Source organism: Ictalurus punctatus, chromosome 3 (assembly GCF_001660625.3).
Source record: "Ictalurus punctatus breed USDA103 chromosome 3, Coco_2.0, whole genome shotgun sequence".
In the NCBI taxonomy this organism is placed as follows: domain Eukaryota; kingdom Metazoa; phylum Chordata; class Actinopteri; order Siluriformes; family Ictaluridae; genus Ictalurus; species Ictalurus punctatus.
This window is the reverse complement of record NC_030418.2, coordinates 25,211,688-25,230,002: the sequence shown is the minus strand read 5'-3', so window position 1 is coordinate 25,230,002 and position 18,315 is coordinate 25,211,688. Positions and strand designations below refer to the sequence as shown.

Genomic DNA, 18,315 nt, shown 5'->3' with positions numbered 1-18,315 from the left:
CAGTCAAACGTGAGGAAATTAATTCAAAATAAGCTGTATTGTGAGCATTTTAAACTGGAAATGCCATGAATAAATGTAAGTTAACTTTTAATCAATTCTGGAATTTAAAAAATGTAATTAAAAAAAAAAAGAAAGAAAGAAAAATTTTTCTTTACCTCCTCTCTGTTCTTCTGCTTGCCCAGGGCGTACTGCTTTGTGGTGGGAATATAGCGCACCGGGATGTTGTAAACCCGTCCATTGTAGAATACAACTAAAGTGTAGGGCTGAAGGGCATCCACACCTGAGCTCTTCCTCACCAGGTAAGAACCATCCTGAGGAACAACAAACAACAGCAAAGCAGAATGAAAGGACGTCTTCACTGCTCATCACTGGATGTGATGTAATATAACTCTTTACCCGTTATGTCCTGTTCTAGGTAAAATGACCTATTTTTATTTATTTATTTATTTTCTACAATTTCCTGTACATAAATAAAACAAGAAATGATTTGTCCAACATACAACAGAAAAAAATGTCAGGTTTGCTTCCAGTTGTGAATTTTAAGATTTTTGGACATTTTCTGTGTATAACGTTCACGCTTCCACAACACATACAGGGAAGTGGTTAGTCATTTATCCTTTATACTTTAATCACAAACTATATATTCAGAAATGATAATATTTTTCAGATTATTCTTCTCAAATAGGAATTTCTGAATCTTGTTATATTGAATCATGTATTGTTGGAAAGCTTTTTTTTTTTTTTTTTTAAAAAAAAAAAACAATGCCATGTAGTTCATGTATAGTCGTTTCCTTGGATAATAATGTCTTGCTGAAAGATGAACTGTTTCCTGGTATTCTGCTGGTTTCAGACATTATGTTTATCAGCCTTTTTCTTAAAATGCCTCTTTCCTCATGAAAGTACACATCATTTCATACACTGGTTCATAGAGCTTAAAGCCAATATCTTAGTGGCTTTTCTTAATATCTTGAATAGTTTTGACGTTAACATTATGTGAATCAAAGTATGCTAAATAAGTATGTCATGCTTTGAAATATTTGCACGGAAAACAATATTTTGATCAGTGAACGTAATGAAAGTAAAAAATGGAAAATTGAAAATGGATCTATTTGTAATAAGCACATTGGTGCATATTAACAGACTTGCATCTCATTTTCATTTTTACATAAAGCTTTCTATATCACAGAATAAATGATCTGTAACAGCATGGCTCAATTCAAATGACAAGCGCTTAATAATATGTTGCCATTTCTTTTGCAATAACTCATTATCAGGGACTTGTACGGTGGGCATGCTGCATGGTCTTAATAATAAACTGATTTAAAAAATGTGTCATGTAAAAATACATACAGTTGAGGTCATAAGTCTACATATGCTTGCAGAATCTGCAAAATGTTCATTTGCATTTTTTAAATTTAAAAAAAAATTTTTTGTACTGCCCTGAGTAAGCTATTCCACATAACATGTTTACATATAGTCCAGAAGACACAATAACTGAATTTACACAAATGAACCAGTCCAAAAGTTTACATACGCTTGATTCTTAATACTGTGTGTCGTTACCTGGATGATCAACGACTGTTTTTTTGTTTTGTGATAGTTGTTCATGAGTAACTTGTTTTTCCTGAGCAGTAAACTGTAAACTTTCATCAGAAAAATCCTCCAGGTCCTGCACATTCTTTGCTTTTCCAGCATCTTCTGCATATTTGAACCCTTTCCAACAGTGACTATATGATGTTGAGATCCATCTTTTCACACTGAGGACAATTAAGGGATTCATACACAACTATTATAAAAGGTGCAAACATTTACCGATGCTCAAGAATGCAACACACTACATTAGGAGCCAGGGGGTGTAAACTTTTGAACAGGATGATTGCTGTAAATCGTTATTTTGTTTTCTGGAAACATGTAAATATCTTATGTAGCTTCTGAAGGGCAGTACTAAATGAAAAAAATAGTCTTTAAACTAAATCACAATTTATACCGACCATCCTGTTCAAAAGTTTACACTCCCCTGACTCTTAATGTACTATTAAGAATCAAGCGTATGTAAACTTTTGAACTGGCTCATTTGTGTAAATTCATTTATTATTGTGTCTTGTGGACTATATGTAAACATCTGTTATGGAAATTAGCTTATATAGAGTAGTACTAAATGAAAAACAAAATGCAATTTTTATGAGCTCTCTTATTTAAAAAATTAATTAATTAACATTTTGTATTCTGCAAGGCAAATGTAAATAACGTATAACCTCAACTGTATAATCATTGCTATGGGGAAGTTTTCTGTTAGGAGAAATCTATTTATCATTTATGAAAGGAGTCTCCTGTGTCAGCGTTTTGTAACTGTACATTTTCCACCATAGGAAAAAAACTATTAAAGTGCACCTATTATGGTTTTTCAAATATTATCTTTCATGTAGTGTGTTATAGTTTGTGAATGTAGAAATGTCTGCAAAGTTTCAAAAATCAAAGTGCATGACAGAGTTATTGACTCCCAAAGAAGGAACCGATTCTGAACAGCTGAAACGAGTCGTTAGTAATTCCAGACATACTTCCTGTACTAACCTACTTAGGTTAGTAACAAAAAGCCCTGCCTCTGGCATTTGTTGGCTGCTCGCGAACAGACGGAGCTGGAACTTGGTATGGTAGTGGGCATTTCCTTTTTGAAACACGCTGACAGTGGTAGACCAATCACAACAGACTGGGGCATCTGACCAATCAGAGCAGAGTATGCTCTCTGAAAGGAGGAGTTTAGAGGAGTTTAGAATGAATAAATGGGGGGGGGGGGGGGTGTGGTTAGTTAATGCTGCAATTTTACTTATGAGCACATTAAAGTGTTTTTCGACCTTGGATACATGTAAATCTATCTATTGTATGAGACCTTTAAAACAAAATTAGGCACGTTTCAAAACCATAATAGGTGCGTTTAACATCAAGAGAAAAAAGAGAGGCTTGTGAAGGAATGACTGTTTATAATAATTTATTCTACAACATTAAATAAAAGTATAAACGGTTAAAAAGCACAAAAGTTTTGTTCATTAATACATATCTGTGTTGTATGAGATGAACAAAACACTTCAGGATGTGCTGTTCTTGGAAAATAATTAACTTCAGGGTGGTCGCAGTTACTCCGAACAGTTCTTGTATTGGTATAACTTTCATTTTGTGTATGAGAAAAGAAAGACATTAACCTAGCAGCTTGTGATAGCTGGCCTCTTCTACCAGAGGCCTGTTTGGGGTTCCCGTATTAAGCATTGAATTATTTGTGATAGCACACATTCCATCATGTAGTGATTAATGCCTCATATGAAAGTAGACACTCAGGGCTTTAGGACTTTGCAGTTGTTGTTTTTAAAAATTTTTTTTTATAAGTATTTCGTTTTTTATCTAACCTACTAGGGTTAAATGTTATAATTTTACTGTGGCAGTTGTATGCAGTGTTTGACTATAAAAATGCTTTAGTTGTGCTGTCCTTTTTTTTTTAATCTCTGTACCAATGTTATTGTGGAGAGGTGTGAATTGTTTGTCCAGCAGGGGGCTCACACCTCTTCCCCTTTCCCATTGCCTTCCTCACCAGCAGCTAAACACAGAGTCATGATACTCTACACACAGAAACCCAACAATTACCTGACTAAACTTATAACAGACTTGCGGCAATAAAATACTTCATTTCTTTATACTGGTTGAAAATGTCCGATAAGTCAATTTGTATTCCGCCCGGGGAAATGGAACGCCAATGTACTGTGAGAAAAGGTTAATGTGATTGATTTTATTTCTCTAATGATTGTGAATAATATTTAAAAAAAGAAAAAAAGCAATGATCATTTTGCCCTGATGGACAATATGACATGACAGTTGCTAAAAATACATTTGTTATTTTTGCTAATAACTGATATGAATATGTTATATTTATTACCATGAAATAAAAGTGGTGAAAAAATTGCTACAACGTAGGTAATTAACACAAGTTAACATAAAGCATCAGATATAGGCAGTGTGTGTGTGCGATAGAAAGCCCTTCAGTTTTTGAGTGAGTGAAACCAACCTTGGCTGAACGGATGAGTGCTTCCTCTGCTGTTTTGCGGTCACAGATACTGGCATACCACGGCTTCTTATACACACCAGCCTCCTGTGAGTGATGAGGAAAAGTTACTATGTGAAGTCGCTTTCTTAATAAGAATTACAGCAAACTCAATAGAGTAGCTTAGTACAGACTGACCTGTATTTCTGCTTTCCTATTTAATAATTATGTCAGCTACAGTACATCATTTGTAAACCACATGGCTTTAAAAACACCACAACCAAAGCAATGTGAAATTCTCTGGAAACACTAAAATGAGCAAAGTGGTACATGAACCAACTGAAGGAAGGGTTAATGGGGTAGGCTGTTATTAGGAAGAAGTTCATGCAGACATGTTTTTCACCTCCTCTTGCTGCCTAGTGGCACTGTCCTCCTGAGATAAGCTTCCTCTCCCTGGTGGAGACTCTGCACAAACACATAACGGACAAATTACCAAAAGAACCAATTGAAAAACTGGAACAGATAAAGAGAGAGAGAGAGAGAGAGAGAGAGAGAGAGAGTGTGTGTGTGTGTGTGTGTGTGTGTGTGTGTGTGTGTGTGTGTGTGTGTGTGTGTGTGTGTGTGTGTGTGTGTGTGTGTGTGTGTGTGTGTGTGTGTGTGTGTGTGTGTTTGTGTGTGTGTGGTGGCAGGGGTGTTTGGGTGTGACACAATCTATTTTTGAACCACTTACTCTGGCAGTGGTTGTCACGCTGCAGAGACCTGCTGAAGTCATCATAAATGAAAAATGATTGCAATCAGTTACTACATGTAGTGAATATTTGCTGGATTCAACAAATTTTCTTGGTGTGTGGTCACTCACTTTACAAGATGAAATCCTGTAGTGGGTGGAGAGACCACAGTGGGAGCGGGATCCCGAGCTGTAGAGCATCACATACAGTTGCAATCAAAATTATTGAACCCCCATTGCATATCAGGTTTATTATCAAACTTTACAGACTTTCAGCTGTTTGACGTGAACAAATCAAACAAAAGCAATTGAAATAGTTCAACACAGTGAATGCTTCAAGCGGTTTCCCCAAATTCAACTGAAAATACAACTTATAATGACTTCTCCAGTTTCAGAATTATTTAATCCCTTCATGGCAAGCATCTTTAGTAATTAGTAGAGCACTCTTTTACTGTTATGACCTGCTGCAAACGAGATGCTTAGCTGATTTGCAATGGGAGTTGAATAATTTTGATTGCAACTGTATAACAATATCGAGATCAAGGTCAATATCAAGATGAACACTATTGTTTCACTTAGAGCAAAAGGGTACAGTACAAGATGTACAGTCAGAAATCTTACACTACTGTCCAAACACACCACCCTGTTCTTTTGAAGGTCCAGTTTGTAATGTTTAGAAGTGTTTCTGGACCTGTAATAATCCAATAATTTCAAAGATTCCTTAGAAAAAATATGAATAAAATTTCCATACTTTACAGTGACTTTGTACCGGGCTAGTTTTTCTTGGTTCAGGCCTTTATTAATTTTTTTTCTGAACCAGAAATCGACTTCACCCCCAACCATAGCATAGCTGCACAGCAACACCCCCCTCCCAATTTATTTATTTATTTATTTTTAAAAGTCACTCATGAAATATGCAGTTTCAAAAGATGGTTTGGTGTTGATTAGGGGAGTGCAGGAAAGATTGTCAATGTTTTATTTTTTGTTTAATTGCATTTTTTTTGTTGCAATATAATAGAGCACAAATAAAGCCAAAATAAAGACATCTAAAACAGACAAACCACTCCTTTATTATTATTATTATTATTATTATTATTATTATTGTGGCTTTATTACGTACTACAAAATGGTATATTATGCTGATGATTATAATGCAAGCCTAACCAAAGGTCAAACCAAATGTCGGAATCACAATATGTTATTCAGATTGTCATTATAATGTTAACACTCATTAAACTACAAAAACTGTGAACACATGACTATAGGATTATGTACAGAGTAAGAATGAAATGAGACATTTCCATGAACAAAGTTATGATTACCTTCGTGGTCTCTAGATGGAATGCTTGGTTTCTGAAAATCGAGAAATATAATTACATAACGTAATAACACTACACATTTAATGGAAACAAAACAAAATAAAACCAACATGCCTAATTTCATATTTCAGATACACATACCTGGAAAGGTAGGGGTTTTGGATTCTTCCTAATAAAAATGGACACATTTTTAGATACAGTTTTGTGTTACATATCTGTAACATTATTCACTCTAATTGTACAGACATAATATTGTTGTAACTTACACTTCTCTTGGCAGGGGGACAGGGATAGATGGCCGTTTGTTTTCGACAGGCTTCTTCTCCTGCTCTTCTGTCAAACCTGCAAGAGAAAATCTTGGTGTTAGCTAGATATTAAGGCCATGCTATCTGCAGTGTATTCGAGAGATGTATACATTTGTTTCAGTGAATTAATATATTTGTTTATTTTAACAAGTGGCTTGAGAGAATAATGAAAGTTGAACCTTTGTGTCCAAATATGAATTCATTAATATACACAGTGTTCTACTGGTAGTTATACTGTATGCTGTTTAATAAGACAATCTATTCTTAAAATATTAGTAATAATAATTAAAAAAAAGTATTGTTGGGTACTCACTGCCATCATCAATACACATTTCATAGTCATCCTCATCCTCTGACTCCTGTAAAACCAGATAACATAACGTCACTATGATCACTGATGTGTGATGTGCATTCCATATTCACAGACTCATAGCAAAGATTTGTGTTCTTTTTGTATTTTCTTCTTCTCTTTCTTTATTAAATAATCAATAATCAATACTTACTGGACAGACAGCTGGCTTCTTAATATTAATTCTGCAAATATAAAAAAGTAGAAAGTATTATACTCAGTATTAATGATTTATCTAAAAATTGTATTCAATGCATTTAATGCTCAGCAGCCATGCTGTCATGGACCCCAGGGACAATTCCACGTTTGGCCACTAGAGGGCACACCGACTGTCCTTGCAGAACTACCAATTTCTACCTCATTTCCAACCATACCCAGGTGTTTAATTTCCCTGCATGATTAGTGCTCCATTTAAGTTCCTTGTGTTCTCTCTTTGTTTGCTGGAGCATTAATGCAAGTCAGGTTACTTTTGTGTTTGGTTAAATTTTTGCTTTTGTTGATTCACTGTGTTTTGATTAGTACTTTTTTCTTAGGGTTTATTTTCTAGTTCCTAAGTTTCAGATATACCAGTTTCTAGTGTGTCTTTCCTCATGTTTGTCTCCCTGAGCCTGTGTCCCCGTGCCTGTCTTCAATAAAAATTCTGCATGTACATCCGTCTCCCAGGACTCACTTCATGACACATGTTTTGATGGTTTTACCTTTTCTGTGATTGTGTTTTGGTTGATGTAGACACATTGCCTGAAAAATTATTATCTAGTAAAAGTTTCAAACCTAATTCTAGAAGTAATCTCTCATAGTCTTGGATTTGTTATTCAGTCATGAGGACTGATCTTCTTTCTACACCCATATATAAACCAACAGTTTCCATCCCACAATTTCCCTAAAGTCATATTAGACCGAATATAATTTCATACAAATCTGAAGGTGTGAGGATGAAGTGGTTTAAATTTGTTCACTATCACATGAATGAAGTTGTAAGACTATTTGGAGGTGAGTAACTAACTAATCAGGCACCATGGCTTTTCTTATGTAGATATTATAGAAGATTTTTATGTCTGGTTTCTGTATACTGGAAGGCACTTAGATTCTGGTAACACCCACCCTATTTTGTTCCCCAGATATTTGGGTTTGCGATCAAAAGATGACTGAGACATTAGATCAAAATTTCAGCATTAATCTCCTGATATTTACATCTAGATGTGTTTAAACAACTTGGCACCTTTTGTTCGAACACAACCTTTTTTTGCGGTCAAAAATATTGGAACATGTGACTAACAGGTTTTTCTTGTTGCCCGGGTGTGCTCTGTTAAATTGATTGTTTAAACAGTTAATAGCTCTGGATGTCTACTCTTGGTTTGAGCCCTGAGTTTCACCTGCGATGACTACATTTGGTGTTAAAATGGATAAAAACGAGAGCTACTGTATATACATTTTTGCTAAAGATTATGAAGGGTGCCAATAATTGTAGAGCTGAATATAATTGATTGGTGGTGTTGCAGATTCTCCTCTGTTTTGGAGATGCTTATTCCTGTTTAATAGGGATGACCTATTTTACTTCTTTTTCAAACTGGTTGTCTTATTTGTCCAGAATGTGTACACTGTGGAGCAGCTAAACAGTTCTTCAGGTACAGGTATTTTTTTTACCATTGTACAAACAAGTGCATTCATCAATTCTCTGGGCTGTATGTACTTTGGTTAGGTTTTTTAGATGTAAGATTTTCTAACTGGGTGTGTTGCTGGGTTTGACATACATTAGAACACAATATTTACTGAAGATCCTTGAGCTTTTCCTGACACATACAGGTCAACAGTATTCTGTTTAATCAGTTCTACCTCCTCCGTTGTTGGTCTGGACTTCCTGTTGAACCTTGTTACTGTTTTGACAGAGGCCAAATTTAGGTGAGTCAAACAGTTCTAAGGAAGTTTTTATCACATGATGGCACATTGGGCAAGAGCTCTTTACTATATTTGAACACATGGCTGTGCAATAGGATTACCTTTCCCCCACATTTCATTCTAAGTACAGGAGTATATGAGTTACCCAAACTGTTTTTTGTTTAAAACAGCAACAAGTCCAGCAAAACGCCAGATCAACAGCCAAAGTTGATGAACAGAATAAACAATCAATAAATCTTTTCCCATATATGTTTTCCCCATATCAGTGGTCAGAATATCTTTGAAGGATCTTCAGTAAAATGTGATGTTCTGGTGCATTTCAAGCCCAGAAATAATTCTAACAGTGATTTTAGACATAAAAGACCAAAGGCCAAACCACACATGAAGCAACTAAACATATATGCAGTCCATAACAGGGAGGAATCTACAGAATTATGCTTGTTAAACACTTCATAAGTAAATGTCCCCAACATAGCACAGTTATATAGTAAACATCCATCCATCCTTCCATCTGTACCACTTATCCTACACAGGATCATGGGGCACCTGGATGGGGATACTCTGGATAGGGTGCCAACCCATTGCAGGGCACAACTGCGCACACACTCACACACTGAAAATAATTTAGAGATGCCGGTCAACCTACAATGCATGTAGGGACTGGGGGAAGAAACTGTAGTACCCGGAGAAAACCCCTAAAGCACAGCGAGAACATGCAAGCTCCACGCACACAGAGCGTGGAATCAAAACCCCAACACCGGAGTTGCGAGGCAAATGTACTAACCACTAAGCTACGGTGTTTGCCTGACTTATATAGTAGACATGAAATGAAATGTCTACTATATAAAAATGTCTCTGCCGCTTTCTCGTGGCTGTTTGCAGTACAATGTCTATCCCACGTCCTTCTTAGTGAATAGAACAAATGGCAAAAATGTATTTCAGTTTACAAGTGTAAACAGTTTTTTTTTCTTGTCAGTTTCTTAGGTTCCTTTTTGATAATATTGCCTCATTGGCCATTATCTCAGGTAAAAAAAACAAACTACCATATAGGTCACTTTATGTATAATTTGTCAGCTATCCATAAAAACACATCTGATCAGATATTATTTGCGTATTCTCTTAGTATTTCTTTTCTTGTAGTATTGCTGGAGCAGCAGTGACATGGATGTGCCAGTGTATGTTGTGCTGCTAGGAGTGTATTAGATGCAGCAGTGGTGCTGGAGTTTTAATACTGACTGGCCATTAGATAGACATCATCATTGGTGCACATTGTAGGCGTACACTTATAGAGACTTTAGCGCATCTTTTTCATGCACATTTTGCGTTAATCATCATCTACCTTTTTATTAGTCAGTTTCTGGTCATCTGGTGACTGCGGAATAGACATTTTTGGTGGAACTGTTGCTTCAGGAATACTACCTGATACATTATAACCAGTGCCAAGCACGCACTATTGCATTTAACGATTGTGGACAATAGTGAATGAGAATAGTCCACCTTGCAAAGTATGTATAGAGAGGATTAGGTTGAAGAGAATTTTATAGTCATTTTACTGCAAAAGTAGTGGGTAATACAGATGATGAATTTACATCAAGACCTGCTAAAATGGCCAGTGAGTATACATACAAGGTAGGTGTACCAAATAAAGTGTCCACTTCTCTCTCTATATGTCCCAATATTCTTCTTCACAATCAAAGCATTTTATAGAATATATATTAGCATATAGTGTACACTAGGATGTTAGATATTAGGATGTAGTGAGCTGATAGACAGATAGCATGAGTTGTATACTTTGAAAAAAAAAGAAAAAAAAGAAGGACATTACAGCATTCATGTAATATAGTGTGCCTCCTCAGTCACTGGCCACACATTTACATAGAGTTCATCAGATGTTTTCTCTGTAGCTTGCCTGAATGGTGTTTTTATGAATCATTTCATTTTGGAAGATTCCTGTACAAAGCAGGAATTTAATCATCATGCATGCTTCTGGCACAAAGAGGGGACACTTCCACAACATGTAAGGGCAGACTTTACGTGGTCACATTGACCTAACTCCTGTTTCTACAACACACCTGACTTCAGTGTTTTACATGGCTTCCTCTGGGCTCTCCAGTTTCCACCCAAAATCTGGTAGGTTGTTTAGTTATGCTAAATTGCTCCTAGATGTGAATGTGTGTGTGCATGGTGCCCTGTGATGGACTCCTTTCCCATTCCAGGTGTATTCCCACATCACAATCTTTTCCAAGATATGTAGGCTATGGATCCTCTGTGACCCTGACCTGGGTAAAGCAGTTACCTAAGATGAATAAATGAATGAATCCGGTTTCGACAGTACCTACTGCTCAAACTCCAGTATCAATTTTCCTACTCTACTGTGCATACAGAAACATGATAGCTGGGTAAAATTTGGCCAACTGAGTCAACGGTGTCATGTTTGTCCCCACACTGGAGGGTGGGCCCGTTCTTAGGTCAGGACTTTGTCTACCTACACCCGCAGGACAAAAAACAAACTGATGATTACAACAATGGTTTTAAAACTGCTTTGAAAGAAGAATGCAGGAATTCATACCATGCAGGTTAGTCACTCTTAATTAATACCTTTGCCACTCTTATTAAAGACATGTTTACAAGGGTGTTTTCACCGCCCTAAGTAACAGTGTAATCTCATTACACACAGTTTACCATATCTGAATACTGTCACCATATTTACTAGTAATCACTTTTTCAGGACCACAACAAGATCTAGGTATAATACAACTTTAGTAACCTCTAAATACAGTTAAAAACTAATTCTAACAACTTTATGTAACTCACATTGTGTGGACACACAAGTCAGATACGTCTCCTGTTATTAACAGTGTAATACCTGGGACTTGGCTTAGGGGGCAGCTGTAGTGCAGGGGGTTGTAGCTTTTGGCTGCACCTGTGGACCAGAAAGAGGAACCGTTACAAATATTTTGGAAAAATAATACACGAAAATATTGATGAAGTTACTTATTTCCTGCATATTTTCTTATAAAAATAGTGCTAGATTGAACAGGTGCTACAAGTTCCTCAGAAATGTGCCGTCAGAAGCACACCAAAAATAACATGCGGAAACGAAAGTTAGAACTCTCAAAATGGCTCAGCTCTCAATGGAAAAATGTTATCCAGTTTCATCGCTCTTCCAACACAATAGTATGTAGCTCAAAGGCAATCATAGACTCGCCTGCTGATGGATGGAGAATTGTCCTTTAAACAGAGAAAAATCAAGGTTATATATAATTTAGTAAGTTAATAAATGGGAATGTACAAATGAATAAAGTTGATCTCTGCTTAAATGGAGCAGATAAGACACAATGTTTAAAACATACCTGGTCAGGAACTTCATAGACATCTGAAAACAACAGGGGGAAAACATGAGCATGGTGCAGTACTCATAATATAGCCTTCCTTTCTGTAACTTATTCCTGTCATAAATATTACATATTCTTCTGAGTGCAATTATTTGAGCTGAGTGTGGGTAACGTTTCTATTAGTTTCACAAGCAGATCAAAAGCCATTGAGCAAGAATACTGATTCAGAACACTACAATGGGGCAATGATTTGATTATATTGACCAACTACATACTGTAATATACAGTACATGGTGTATTGTATATTATAGTATGTAATTGGTCAATATAATCAAATCAATGCCCCATTGTAGTATTCTGAATCAATATGCTTGCTCAATGGCTTTGGTTTATGAACTGTTAGTAACTGCGTTTGTCATGTAACAGCCATATTCAGAAGAATATCACTAAAACTTAAAGCTTGTAAATGATAAGCTAATTTTTTTTTGTCATAGTACATATATTGATATAATATGTAATTTATTGTTTATTATTCAGTAACCTAGTGCCATCCACTAATATTGGCGCCATTGGTAAATATGAGCAAAGAAGGCTGTGAAAAATTGTCTTTATTGTTTAACCTTTTGATCTTTTGTTAAAAATATTCACAAAAATACTCTGCTCTCATTGACATCAAACAATTGCAAATGAAACACAGGTTTACATTTTTTTTAAATGTAACAAATATCTTTGGAAAATATAGGTGTGCAACAATTATTGGCACCCTTTTAGTCAATACTTTGTGCTACCTCAGCTACATCCCAGTCAGGGGATTGGGATGGCCATGGCAGGACCCTGATTTTGTGGTCAGTAAATCATTTTTGTGTTGATTGTGATGTATGTTTTGGATCATTGTCCTGCTGGAAGATCTAACCGGGGTTTATTTTAAGCTTTCTGGCAGAGGCAGTCAGATCTTCATTTAATATCTGTTGATATTCGATAGAGTGAATGTTGACATGTATCCTTATAAAATGTCCAGGTGCTCTGGCAGAAAAATAGCCCCAAAACATTAATGAGCCACCACCATATTTAACCGTGGACATGAGGTGCTTTTCCATATGGCTTCCTCTCTGTGTGCACCAAAACCACCGCTGGTGTTTATTGCCAAAAAGCTCTATTTTGGTTTCATCTGACCATAGAACCCGATCCCATTTGAAGTTCCAGTAGTGTCTGGCAAACTGAAGACACTTGAGTTTGTTTTTGGATGAGAGTAGATGTTTTTTTCTTGAAGTCCTTCCAAACAACTTTCTGACCCCAAGACAGAACTACATTCTGCAACTAAATTCTGCAAGTCCAGCTGTGATCCTTGGAGATTTTTGCCCTGATGGTGGAAATAGGCATTTTCAATGCTTGTGCTATTTTCTTATAGCCACTTCGTGTTTTGTAAAGCTCAACAAACTTTTGCTGCACAGCACAGCTATATTCCTTGGTCTTACCCATTGTTATGAATGACATTGGCCTATGTGTTAACTCATATTTATACCCAGGAGGTCATGAACAATTTTCTGTTCCTAGTCACCCAGGTGTTCAAAAAAAGAGAAGTAAAATATAAATGGGAATATACTTCAAATATATTTTTCACATGAATTCATGGGGTGCCAATAATTGCTGCACACCTATATTTAACAAAGATATTTGTTTTGATAAACCTGTGTTTTGTTCACAATTGTTTGATATCCATGAGATCTGAGTATTTTTTTATTTTATTTTTAAACAAACAATCAAACGTTTAAACAATAAAGACAATTTTTCACAGCCTTCTTTGCTCATATTTACCAAGGGTGCCGATATTAGTGGAGGGCACTGTACATGTATGTGCATTCTACTCCTACTATACTAATTATATTGATATTAAAGTGGCATAAAATTAACAGAAAATGAAATGAATAATTGCAATTGTTTGCAATTGTTTGAAAGTTTAACTGCTAGACAAACATTTTTACATGCCTAACACAACCTAATGGATTTTAAACAATGCTTTTAAAACACAATTTTTGTTGTTTAATTGGGAACTTTCACTTTTAAGGGTAGTAATGACCAAATTTGATGGAGTTGTATATAGTGCCTCCATTTCACTGTGCCAAATGTAATTGGAAAAATTTAAATATTCCTTGTTGTACATGAAAATCCTATGCAGTCTATGAATGTCTTAGGCCTGCAGTTTATAGCCATTAAACACACCCACTATTTACTCCATAAAAACTCAGCAGTTGCTTTAGCTATGTGCTGTTGGCGGTAGTTTTTCTCCAGTTTGTTTTGGTTCTACTATATTTTGAGGCATTTGCTTGGATAACAACATTTAAGATACTCAGGAGCGCTTCCAAATCTGCTGATACATCACCAGTAAACACAGGTAAATCAGTTCCACTGGTACCCAAACATGTCAGCATGTTTTACAGCTGAGAGGCTCTGCTGGACATGTTTTTAACCCGCTCTCCTCCTCAGTCTAGCACAAGCTGATTTTCAACTCAATGTTTATGAAGACTTTGTACCATGGTTTATCAATCATCTGGTCTTCCTGTTCATAATGCTTAACAGTGTTTTTTGGTAAGTGCACTGAGATCATACTGGTTTGTCATTCTCTTTTTACTGACAATTGTAGCTACAACTTGGAGTGTGTTACTGACCCTCACAGCAGTTTGTAACCTGATCGAACCTGCTACTGCAATCTAATGCTGTCTAACAGGTTAGTTACCAGTGCTAAGCACAAAAGTGCCATATTTGTTCTTAACATTGAGTTAAGAAACCAAACAGTTTACTTCAACAGAGTTGATGTACAATGTTTTGGTTGGTTCTTTCCAATTTTTAGCTACATTATCACCTATTTTACAGAAACTGACACATCTTGAGACAAGAATAACATCAGCTGCTACATACATTTTTTGTTAGATTTCTTGTCTGTGATTAAATGATGCACAGATACAGAGCTGGTCAAAAACTACTGAAAAACGAATTATATTTAGATTCTTTGGATTCTTACAAATTAATAACAGCATACCTGGACTGTATGAGCGTGCTGATTGCATTCCTTGGTGATCTATAGGAGGAAAGAAAAATTCCCAATAACGATTATTGAAGTTGAGAGGTTTGAGAAACTCATCATAATATAATTCTAGGATGAATGCTGAACCATTATAAGTAAACTATGAAATCAGTGAATCCACTGCAGTGAATTGCACCAACCAGAGCGCAAGTCCAGTACAATCTAATTCCGTGTAATTGGGAAATCAATAATTTGTGGTTTAGAGGAATTTGTAGATTAGATGGTTTAGAGGGAATTCTCTAATAATATTCATGTCTGGAACTTAAATGTGGGTGCTATGTATTTTTAAAGACTACTGTACAAAAAGTATACTGTGTTTGCTTCTATGGTTTAGATGTAAAATTTTAGTTTTCTAATCTTATTTGAACAACCTTTATCAGAAGGGTCAATATAGTTATCGTCTGTATCGTCTTCAGGATGAATATAGTCATCCTGCAAAGAAACAAATAAGGAATTAGGCATAGTTTCAGGGACAAGTTAATATTCAGTAATTGTATTATAGATTTAAGATACATACAAAAAAAATCTGCTGTGGCTCAAATAAAGGCCATGGCCATTTCAAGATCAAGTGTAGTTTGACATCAATGAACAGTGAAGCGAAGTGAACAGCAATAACGTTACTTACGTCATACTTTGCTGGTTGCTTAGGCTTCTCTGGAATTGGAGGTTTGATCGGTAGGAAGGGCTTCATCGGTTTAGTTTGTGTTTTTCGACCAGGACGTGTGTCTGTTAAAGAAAAGAATAAACAGGAGGTTCTAGTTTTGATTAGAGTTCAGTGACTATGTGCAGATGTTGGGGAAGTTTGTGAAACCACAGCATTTGTATAGGATTCTGATGTCAAACTGCTGACTGAATATCTATGGACATGTTGGAATACAGCAACACAGGCTTCCACAAGAGGAACAAGTATCTGTTTGTGTGCTCTGTTTTCATGGTACTTGTACTATATTTAGCATCTGATTTGTAAATCAAAAATGAAGCTGAACACATTAACCAGATTAATATTCAATACATTTTTGTCCATGTATATTGTTCCATTAACTGCATACTTCTGTCAGGATGCCTGGTTTGATCCTGAGATTGGGTTACTCTTTGTGTGAAATTTCAGGATGTTGGTTAATTCAATGTTCTCCAATTTCCACCCAAAGTACATTAAATACAATTTATAAAGTCTGTATATAATGAAAAAAAAAAAAACATCTGCCATGCATACTTATTAAATTAATAACATAACAAAAATGTAATTACTTGTTGTGTCTTGATGAGAAACTAACTTTAATATGAAATGGAATTATGTAATCTTGTGTAATGTTTTCATAACTTGAATACATCTGAATGATCTCTTAACAGATATTTTGTTAAAGACACATGCTAACAGGATCGTGATGTTTGGGATCATGATATCATGATAACATGATAACAAAACTTACCTAGGTATTCTCCTCCAGTGTAGTTGACCGATCGGGGAGGAGTGAAGACTTTCTCACTAGGGGGAGGCTCATAGTTGTAATCACCCTGTGGTTCCTCATACAGGTCATTGTCCTGCAATAAGGAATTAGTTAAGTATCAACTGTATATCAGAGATGTAGGGAAAAAAAGGGATGGGATGGGATACTCACAAATTCTGAATCAGATGACTCTTCAGAGTCCTGGTTTTCACCTGAATAAAGAGATAAGAGGACCATCATAAAAAATGTAAAGTGCTCATCATCCATTTCCTTCAGTGGACTTTGGATTAGCAATTAATTCGATTCAATTGTATATGTGTAACACTTTTAACAATAGACATTGTCAAAAATCAGCTTTACAGAAGTATATCAATTCAGGATATACATTTTACATTGATAAATTTATCCTTAATGAGCAAGCCAGAGGCGACTGTGGCAAGGAAAAACTCCCGGAGATGATGAGTAAGAAACTTTGAGAGGAACCAGATTCAAAAGGGCACCCTATCTGGGTGTCTCCGGATAGCGCATTTATAAGTAAATCCCTTCTATAACTGTGTACTACATGGTCAAAAAGTGCAATTGTGTTACTCGGAAATTCATTATAGTTTTAACATGAAGTTTTGTTGAAATTATCATCTGTTCACTGATGTAGACGTGAGTGCAGTCCTGAAGGTATCATACTAACTGCAGTCCTGTTACACCACGGGCAGCAGATGGCACTGCGGCACGGCTTCTGACTGGTCACGTGACTCTTTTGTTTCCGTTCGCTTCCCGCTTCGACATTGAATTAAGTTTGATCATGTCTCTGATTTGCCCCAGGTGTCCATGTTTTGGTTTGAGTATGTTCGCTATTTAAACCCCTTGTGTGACTGCGGACTTTGCGCAGTCTTATAGTTGGGATACTTTGTATGGTTTTTACTAAACGGCTGACGGGGTTCCCGTTTATGTTTGATTACGATAGTGAGCTTGTTAGCATGCTAAGCGGTCTGGTTTCATGCCCTGCTCTAGTTTCAAGCCACGATACCAGTTTCTCGTTTTCCTAGTGAAAATCGCGTTTCCTGTGTTTGTTTGACTACTGTTAATAAAGACTTTAAAGTGCACCTGCATCCGCCTCCAGTCCCGATTCGTAGCAAGTCCTAAACCATCAACAAAACAAAACTTATCAATTGCAGTCCAAAGCTATCTTCATGGTTTTTAAGTGGTACCATCCACAGTAATCTCATTAATCTTTAGGCTATCCATGTGGGGCCATCTTCAGCAGCAGCGAGTGATTTCCAAGTGATTAGCACTCCAACCAGAAGTAGGGCATCAGGATGGATCGGGCAGGTCCAGAGAGCAGAAGGGGTCAAGTTCACTGGTATTCATAGTGATTAGTATGTTAAGCTTGGCCTTTTTAGTGTTCTGGGAGCATACCTAATCAAAATCCAACTTTAATAAAACGGGAAAAGGAACTTACCAGGGTAGTCTCGAGCAGGTACTTTTGGAGGTCCTTTGTTTTTTAGTCTGCAACAGAAAACATTTAAGTAGAGTGCATTAAAGCTTTGTGTCTGTTCATCCATGAACTTGTAAGCCAGTTTCTTTCTTTCTTTCTTTTTTTTAAAATAGAAATTTCAAAAGGTAATTAATTATTAAACACTATTAAATTTAACACATGTACTCAGAAACTATTTATGACTCCCTTTATCGTCAGATCAGCTTCTTTTCAGACCTTGTATGAATGATGGTAATTCCTGAACTGTATGTTGTGGAATATTGGCCACATATATTTTGCAAGAAACAATAGCTTTCTTTGTTTGGGGGTAGAGAAAGAAGTGGAAATCTACTTTG

At 36.2% G+C, this 18,315-nt stretch overlaps 1 protein-coding gene across 7 annotated transcripts in view; it reads right to left on the bottom strand.

Annotated features, from left to right (window-relative positions):
• Positions 1 to 18,315, bottom strand: part of blnk (B cell linker) — a 46,292-nt gene that overhangs the window by 1,709 nt on the left and 26,268 nt on the right. For 6 of the 7 annotated variants that reach the window (XM_017464407.3, XM_017464409.3, XM_053679796.1 and 3 more), the window contains 19 exons: positions 17,945 to 17,991; positions 16,660 to 16,700; positions 16,471 to 16,582; positions 15,666 to 15,766; positions 15,412 to 15,472; positions 14,996 to 15,034; positions 11,977 to 11,999; positions 11,832 to 11,854; positions 11,490 to 11,546; positions 6,882 to 6,912; positions 6,692 to 6,737; positions 6,340 to 6,415; positions 6,215 to 6,242; positions 6,077 to 6,107; positions 4,887 to 4,944; positions 4,758 to 4,789; positions 4,431 to 4,492; positions 4,052 to 4,135; positions 156 to 311 (listed from right to left, as the gene is read on the bottom strand). In XM_017464407.3, the coding sequence (XP_017319896.1) occupies positions 156 to 311; positions 4,052 to 4,135; positions 4,431 to 4,492; positions 4,758 to 4,789; positions 4,887 to 4,944; positions 6,077 to 6,107; positions 6,215 to 6,242; positions 6,340 to 6,415; positions 6,692 to 6,737; positions 6,882 to 6,912; positions 11,490 to 11,546; positions 11,832 to 11,854; positions 11,977 to 11,999; positions 14,996 to 15,034; positions 15,412 to 15,472; positions 15,666 to 15,766; positions 16,471 to 16,582; positions 16,660 to 16,700; positions 17,945 to 17,991 (1,108 nt within the window). The remainder of the gene's footprint in view (positions 1 to 155; positions 312 to 4,051; positions 4,136 to 4,430; positions 4,493 to 4,757; positions 4,790 to 4,886; positions 4,945 to 6,076; positions 6,108 to 6,214; positions 6,243 to 6,339; positions 6,416 to 6,691; positions 6,738 to 6,881; positions 6,913 to 11,489; positions 11,547 to 11,831; positions 11,855 to 11,976; positions 12,000 to 14,995; positions 15,035 to 15,411; positions 15,473 to 15,665; positions 15,767 to 16,470; positions 16,583 to 16,659; positions 16,701 to 17,944; positions 17,992 to 18,315) is intronic. The other variant, XM_017464408.3, reaches the window with a different exon arrangement.